Source organism: Mus pahari, chromosome 2 (assembly GCF_900095145.1).
Source record: "Mus pahari chromosome 2, PAHARI_EIJ_v1.1, whole genome shotgun sequence".
NCBI lineage: Eukaryota > Metazoa > Chordata > Mammalia > Rodentia > Muridae > Mus > Mus pahari.
The window spans coordinates 74,568,639-74,577,271 of NC_034591.1; the positions used below are offsets into that span (position 1 = coordinate 74,568,639).

General features: G+C 43.3%; 1 protein-coding gene across 1 annotated transcript in view; it reads left to right on the forward strand.

Moving 5' to 3' along the window:
* The window catches only part of Itprid1 (ITPR interacting domain containing 1), a 134,457-nt gene extending 126,476 nt beyond the window's left edge, over positions 1-7,981 (forward strand). Inside the window, exons 12-14 of the mRNA XM_021191565.1 lie at positions 4,970-5,097; positions 5,714-5,825; positions 7,540-7,981. Of these exons, the coding sequence (XP_021047224.1) occupies positions 4,970-5,097; positions 5,714-5,825; positions 7,540-7,887 (588 nt within the window). The 3' untranslated portion in view covers positions 7,888-7,981. The remainder of the gene's footprint in view (positions 1-4,969; positions 5,098-5,713; positions 5,826-7,539) is intronic.
* The last annotated feature ends 652 nt before the right edge of the window (positions 7,982-8,633 follow it).

An 8,633-nucleotide genomic window follows, 5' to 3' on the forward strand; every position in this document is an offset into this window, starting at 1 on the left:
CACACACACACACACACACACACACACACACACCCGCATGTACATGAACATGGACACACATAACCACAATAAGAAAAGAATTTGTAATTATACAGAAAATACAAAGGTAATTGATTTTGCTGATGAGGATATTCCACAGTTTTACTAGATGGCCATGTATTTTTCTTCCTTTAAATTTAAGGGTTCAGAAATGCATATTCAATGGGAACAGTAAACTCACGTGGTCATATACATTTACAATGTGTGTTTGTTTGCACACACACACACACACACACACACATGCACACGCACCTGCACACATCTGCACACACATGTAGATAAGACCACAAGCAGGGTGTTAGTCAAGAAACTTGAAGAGTGGAAAAGGAAAGCGACCTGTGCTGTGAATGAGCCTGGCTGGGTCTGTAAAACCTGGAAAAAGATTCTGCAGGCAATGTGGCTTTAAGTGAATCCCAGTGGGTTGGGAAATGTATTAAGGACAAAAGAAAACAGAAACTAGGTCGTGGGCAAAATGAAGACTATAAACAGAGATGGATGTTATCTGTCTCATGGCAACAGGCATTCAGAGCAGATGTTGAAAGTCAGGGAAATTTTATGTAAGATCTTGACTTGAAAAAACTTTCCCTGCCCTCTATTGTCTTCTCTCCCATGATGTGTGACACTACAGAGAAACCCACAGCTTGTTCTATGATCGCCTGGTTTACCTAGAAGACCGGTTTGTTGATATGATTAGATTCCTATGTGTACTTTTTAACAATCATTTCTTAGTGGAAAACTGATTCATTTATATAATTAACCTTGTACATATGAAATTTTGGGAATAGTTTAATTAAGATATGTTAAGTCAAATCCAAACATATTTCCATACTTAAAATAAGATTCCTGGGTATTAAAAATCTGTATGTATATAGGCTTAGGTTTAAACATAGAAATTTTGGAGTGTTTAAAAATGTGAGTCAATTAGAAAGTGAAAGCTCATGTTGTTGGTTTGCTTTTATACTGCTATTCTTACTGTTGAAGTTTATATTAATGGGTTTCAGCAGTAGAGCAGACCCTGTGGGTTTGACCCAGACTTTACTTAGGACAAAAAGACAGAGATGTCACCACACACACACACACACACACACACACACGCACACACACACTTGTTATTACCCTGGCCAGGGGTTTGCTTTATTCTAAAAAATTTTATCTATCTATCTATCTATCTATCTATCTATCTATCTATCTATCTATCTATCTATCTATCTATCTATCTGTTTTTGATAGTACTTGGACTTGTGTATTTCTAAATAACCAGGAGATGGCAGCACTTCAGAATTTTCCACAGCACTGCAGTCTTAAGTCACTAGCTGGCCATCAGCAGTCTCCAAATCCAAGCTCCACACTCCCGCCATCCAGTCTCAGGGGGTTACCCACACACATCGAGCTGACCCTTGAAACACAGTGATAATGATGCTCAGCCTGCTTGAGTAGTGTGCTGCATGGCCTGGCCTTGCTGCTCCTTGGACTTTGAAAGTAGTTACCCGAAACTGACTTGAAGCACTGACCAGCTTGAAACTGACTTGAAGCACTGACCAGCTTCCTTCTGAGGGACAGGTGCCTCCTCACGCTGTCGGATCGAGCTTCATACCATGTAGTGACTTCCTTAGATATTGGGAAGGAAAAGATCAGTTAGGTGGTGTGTATTTGAAATATGAGCAGCGTTTTTGACTACAGACACAGACATCAAAGAGTTTTTGTCTACACACTTATCTACAAAAGATGTTCACAAGCACTACAAGATCATTTCCATTTTTATGAGCCATAATTCGGTAATATATTAAGTATTCTTACCAACATCAGTATGTGTCCAAGACTTCCCCCAGCTGGCTCAGGTTCTCTCGTGTTAAAGCTGAATACATCATTCAGTATGAAATAACTCAAAACAAAATGATGTAGAGTTTTTATATCAAAGTATCAGTCCTAGATTAATATTCTCATTATGAAATGGCTAGGTCAAATAATAATCACAAAGTGACTATGATCTTGGCCATGTGATTTTGAGGATAAAGATGAAAAATGTTATTGGATGGTCCAGAAAAAGAAGCAGAGGGTGATGGAGTTCATGGCCCAGCAGCCAAATAAGTCTCATTTAGATTGCTTCTCAAAAGCTCAGAACATCCTCTATGACTCCATTCTTTGGCTATAAGCTTTGTCAGAGAAGCTTGGGGAATTCGGACTTTTAGCTAGACACATTGCAGCTTGTAAAGCATTAGATTTTTGTTAAGAGGAAAGGAGAGAAGGTGGGCGAGCAGGAGCCAGTAGCTTCTAGTGATGTGGAAGGGGGTCTGGTTGGGACAGCTAGAGATCCTCCTGCATTAATATCAGTTAAAGTCAGGTGGGTGGTGGCCCTGGGCCTCTGGGTCATGGGCACACAAAGAATCATCCCATATAGATTGCAAGACAAGGGGAAAGCTGATCAGAAATCAGCAAATCAGCACAGTGCCCCCCACCACCAATAAACTAGGCTCAGTGGTTCACAGATACACAGAGGACATCAATTAACATGGTGAAAACAGGTTTGATTTAGGAACTGATGGTAAAGGAAAGAACTGGACTTCATTTTGATCTGTGCAGGAGTATTATGGGCATTTTAAGGAGAGGGTAAGAGAGTGAGAGAGAGCAGAGACTCAGTGGAGCTAGTACAGCAGAAAATGGAAATTCCTCAGCAAATGGATGGATCTGGAGGGTATCATCCTGAGTGAGGTAACCCAATCACAAAAGAAATCACATAATATGCACTCACTGATAAGTGGATATTAGCCCTGAAACCTAGAATACCCAAGATACAATTTGTAAAACACATGAAAATCAAGAAGAAGGAAGACCAAAATGTGGAAACTTCATCCCTTCTTAGAATTGGGAACAAAACTCCNATGGAAGGGGTTACAGAGACAAAGTTTNGAGCTGAGATGAAAGGATGGACCATCCCAAAACTGCCCCACCCAGGGGTCCATCCCATAATCAGCCACCAAACACAGACACTATTGCATACACCAGCAAGATTTTGCTGAAAGGACCCTGATATAGCTGTCTCTTGTGAGGCTATGCCAGTGCCTGGCAAACACAGAAGTGGATGCTCACAGTCAGCTATCAGATGGAACACAGGGCCCCCAATAGAGGAGCTAGAGAAAGCTAGTGAAGGTGTCTGCAACCCTATAGGTGGAACAACAATATGAACTAACCAGCACCCCTAGAGCTCGAGTCTCTAGCTGCATATGTAGCAGAAGATGATCTAGTCAGCCATCACTGGGAAGAGAGGCCCTTTGGTCTTGCAAACTTTATATGCCCCAGTACAGGGGAAGGCCAGGGCCAAGTAGTGGGAGTGGGTGGGTAGGGGAGCAGGGGTGGGGTGGGCTATAGGTGGGTTTTGTGGCATGGCAGTTCAATGGGTTTCATTTGAGTTACTTCTCCAAAGCCCACACAATCCCATCCTCCCACAGAGACTTCTAGTTTGAGCTCAAGTCATAGGAATGGCTCTCAGGTCCTTAACAAAGACATTTCTAGTTTGTACAGCATGAACAGTCACTGCTATGAGTCCTGAAGAAGGAAGGCTGGAGTCTGTGCTGCTGTGCCTGCCTCCCTGTGGTGCTTACACACTGCACTGCTCAGCATTCAACACCAGCTTCTTCATGCAGCAGATGGAGTCTATTAGAGAACTCCACAGCCAGTCAAAATGCAGAGAGTTAGTGGTACACACACACACACACACACACACACACACACACACACACACGGCCCCAAACAGGACATTCATAGTACAACCCCTACATCTAAGGCTCGGGGAACATCATGGAAGAGAGTGTAGAAAGATTGTATGAACCAGAGACTGAAATATCAGCTGTGTGGCAATGTGGACATAACAGGGACATTACACCCATAAACTCTCAACAACCTGGCTGCCTGCACAAGACCTACAAAGACCTCAGCTATTTATAGGATAGCATTTATGGAGGAAAAATCAAAACAGTCCTACCTCTAGAAGAAGAACTACAGACAATCAGTGTTTGATGAGAGCAAAAACCATTTTTTTCTAAGTACAAGACCCCAACATTAGGTGGTTATTCCTAAATGCATGCAAATACGGTCAACAGTAGTATGTGTGTGTGTGTGTGTGTGTGTGTGTGTGTGTGTGTGTGTGTGTGTGTGTGTGTGATTTCTGGCAACATTGAGCTTTCTTAGGCAATCATTTTAATTAGATGTTAGTCATCCTAAGGCCATGGCCAAGTGTCTGGTCAACTTACTGCAGGTCAGAGTTATTATCTGTGGATAATTCCAAAGCTCTTAGGTTGCAAGAATATATTGAATCAGGAACACCAATAGATAGCAAACATTGAAGACTAGTATGGGGAGTGAGGCCAAGAAGAGTTCAAATCTTAATTCTAGCTCCAAGACACCATGGATGCCTAACATTTCTCTCAGTTGGTGTTGTTTGATGAGGAAAACGGATCCTGTAGATTTCTGTCTTCAAGGATTGTGGTTAAGAAAGGATAAAACTAAAGGGGAAAAATCCTAAGCAAATTTTCTTGAGCAAACACATATGAGTAAATGTATTCAATGTTGTTGATGCTAAGAGTAATGGGGCACTGGGTACCAACACTGAACAAGATTAAAGGAGACTTCGTTCTTCTAAGTGTGAGTCTATACCATGGGGATTCTTCCTGTTCTCTCTCCACCACCTTGCATCTCTGTATCATCTAGGACTAGCTTGGGCTTCCATGGACATAATTAATTCTCATCCAAGTGCCACTCACAATACAATCCCTAATTTCTTCCCAAGCCATACGCTGGTGCTCCTTGGTCTCTTTTAAATGTTAGCACTTGGGTTTCTTTGCAAAGGGTGCATTCCACATGGGAAGAAAGGCAGACTCCTCCAGCCATGTTAGCAGAAATTCACCCCTCTCGGGTTGTTCTTTTTTGTTGTCAGTGCACAGTCTACGAGATGGAAACCATGAAGATGGTGTGCCAGAGTTTCCGGGAGCACTTAGAGGAAATTGAGCAGCACTTCATGGGACAGCAGGCACTCTATCCCAGGGACATGTCAGAAGAGGAAAGGTAATTATCTAAGGCAAGCATAAAAGTAAGTGGCAGACCACAGACCTGGAGCAAGGGAAGGTAATCAGGGCAGGCAGCCGATGAGCATGATGGAGCAGGGCCAATGAGCAATCCGATGGCTCCTTGCTTTCATGGCCTTAGTTGTGCTTTCTCAGTGTGAGACCGTGAGAGCCGGCATGGGATGGGTACCCTCATTATTGAAGATTGGGGCTATTTGAGAAGGTCAGAAGAGGGGTAATCAGATGAGAAGACAGGAAAGGACAGCAGGATTTCTTTAATTGATGGGAATGGGACTTGTGCAGGGAGGTTAGAAATGTGCATTATTGTCACAGGGGTGGAAAATATCACCAAAATGAATTCATTCACCTATTGCCTATGGCTGTGGAGATAGGTCTTAAAAGTGAAGTTCTTACCGGGGAGTATTGTGTGTTCTTATTTGGGAGGTGGCATGTTTTAGAGATTCATGGTGGTCATCCTTACTCAACTTGGTAACTTTCTTACAAATAATTGAGAGCGCCTTGAGATAGGTAAATGCGGCGCCTAAGCCATACCACAGTAGGGTTTCTCTCTCACTGGCGATGGTTTGGAAGTTTTCTTTTCTATTGTCTTTGAGCAGGGAAGAAGATGAGTACCTGAGGACTTTGCGAGAAGCCCTGAGGCAGCAAGTGGCAGAGCTGGCCTTTCAGTTAGGAGACAGAGCCAGGCAAATCAAAGAAGGGATCCTACTGGTAAGGGGTGTGGCAGAGAACGGACACAGAGTGGATGCATCGATGCATCGTGTGACCATCCCCAGCCTACTACTCACAGGAGAGCTGCTCAAATAAGAAGCCAGTGGTGGCACAGTGTCAGACTGTGATCTTCCATATTACGTGGTCACATCTGGAGGTTGACCTTGACCCGTCAGGTGGTGGTTGGCTCAGGTTTGCAGCTACTCTAAGGTTTCTCCTGCCATTCAAGGGAGGAAGAAGTACTATTAATCCTTCTCCATGTAAGAACAAGAATCCCAACATACTGAAGCTGGCCTATTTAGCCAATATAAGCTAGCTCATCACTCCACTTGGCTACTGGTTTGGAAAGCCCATTGCAGAATGGTTGTACCTCATGAATACCTTTCTGGCACGTCTGGGATAACTATTTAGTGCAAATGTGATAGGTCTCTGTCATGAGCAGTGGACACAGAGGAACAGTTCTGCTCTGTGTTTTCCATACGCCTATAGTAACCTGAACCATCCCTCTTTCCCACTAGGGCCTCCATTCAAGTAAAAGCAGAACTCATGACCTCCTCAAAGAGAACAATTCCAAGACAGGCAGCATGACTCACAACTTGAGCCTATTACAGATACTTTTAGCACAGATTTTAACTACAGGGGTTAATTGGGGGACATGTGGGGAAAGAGTAAGACATGCTCACATGTGGGGAGTCCCATTTAGGTTTGTTTTAGTAGATACATATAGGACTTATGTGGTTCTCAAGTTACACTGCTAAAAGTTGTGAATAGCCAACTCCCCCTCTTTAGCATTGCTCTAAGAGAGCAGCTCACAAGAAAGTTAAAGTTTACAGAAGGGGCCAGAGAAGAAACTCGGGAGTTAGCACTTGTCTTGCAGAAGTTTAGTGCACAGCATCTAGGACTGGTAGCTCACCACCACCCGTAACTCCACCTCTAGGGGATTCAATACCCTTTGCTTGACCTTTGGACAACTACAAACAGATATGCACATAATTAAAACATATACAAAGAAGTTTTAAAAAATCATGAATTTTCTTCTCTGAACAAACTTATACGATCGATTCCTGGGGGATAATGTTTAGGGTTAAGAGTGAGAGGTGAAGAGAACTCATGTTCCCTAAGGAAGCATAGTTTATTTATTGTCTTTGGTAAAATGCTTTGTCAAATACATTATTTTGGTGAGCTATTTGGCCTTTCTCAGTGGTATCTGGTTTCCTGCTTTTCTCTATGGAAAGTGCAGCTCAGATTCCTGGCCCCACACATTTCTGTCCTAGTTATCTTCTATTGCTATGGTAAAACACCTTGGCTGAAAGCAACTTGGAGACCAAAGGGTTTGTTTGCCTTGCAAATTACAGTTGACCATCAGGGAAAACCAAAGCAGTATCTCAAATCAGGTACCTAGAAGCAGGAAGTTCTAAAGCAGAGGCTATGGGGCAATCTCTGCTTACTGCCTTTTTCTCGAATACTTGCTTAGCCTGATTGCTTATACAACTCAGGACCACATACCCAGGTTGGCACTGCTCACAAAGGGTTGGCCCCTCCCACATTCCGTTTTAGGCAATCTGTTGGTGGCATTTTATTAACTGAGGATGTTCTTCCCAGGTAACTCTAGTTTGTGTCAAGCTGATAAAGAACTAACCAGTGTGCCATGTCACCATGGCTCCCTATCTTCCTGTCCTGCTCCATACACATTCCATTTTTCCTTTTCTTTCAGCAGCTAGACCTTCTGTGTGAGGAGCTACCTGAACACTGTGCCAATCTGCCACAATGCAACTGGACAGAAGGAAAGCATGGCCAGAGATCATGTGTTCAAACCCATGCTGTGGCCCCTGATCCCGCCCTTCTTGCCAGCAGTGGCCAGTGGACTCCCTGCTCTGGGGTGACTCAGCCAGTTGCTCTTAATCCCTCTGGCCTTGAGACTGGAGGGATATCTCTACAGTCACCAGCTATGGCAGAATCAGGTCTGGGTCCTTCACTCAGTCACGTTGGAAAGAAGTCTCTGTTAGACCAGAGTGGGTTTGATGATCTTTGTACAAAATGGAATGTCCAAGATCAGCTCTAACAAGGGGATCCAAATCCTATGTACCCTGAAAGCTCTGGATATTTTAACATTCATTGATTACATAATAAGAAAGCACCCACTATGTAACCGACTGAGGTATATTGTAGTCACTGAGTAGCATATGATCTCTACCCTGAGAGAACATGTGTCCTAGTGGAGGATGAGAAATGTTTAAACGTGCATATGTATCTACAACAAAAAGTCAATAAAAAGACAATGTGACATTACTTTATGGAAAATAATTATCTGAGTCTGATCAGGTATCTGTAATGCATGTTCAGAGATGTGATATTTCTGATGCCGGAGGCATCTGTGAGCAAGATAGAATGTCTTTCCACCAAGAGTTAGATAAAGCGAGGGAAACAAGACAACGAGTAAATGCTATTTCCGTAAGACAGTTTGTGGAAGATAAGGCAGAAGGGGTCTGAATGAGGAACCTGAGTCCCTTCAGGCCATGGTCATGGGTCTCAGAGCATGTATTCTTTCAAGTGCAACAGAAAGCCTCTGTAAGTGTTAAATGTGGTGTTCAGTGATCCTATCTGCCTTTACTAACCACAGAAAGATACCACCATGGAGCCCACAGAGAGACAAGGCTACTGGTTATAAGTCTATTGCTTGCTGTAGCCCTCAAGTCAAAGGCAACAGTTGTCCAGTTGTTTCCATTCAGCTGTGGGTACAGCATGGCTCCTTCTACAGGGGGGTGAGGCATGAAGGTGGATACGAAGGCCAAAGAATGAGTCTCTGGA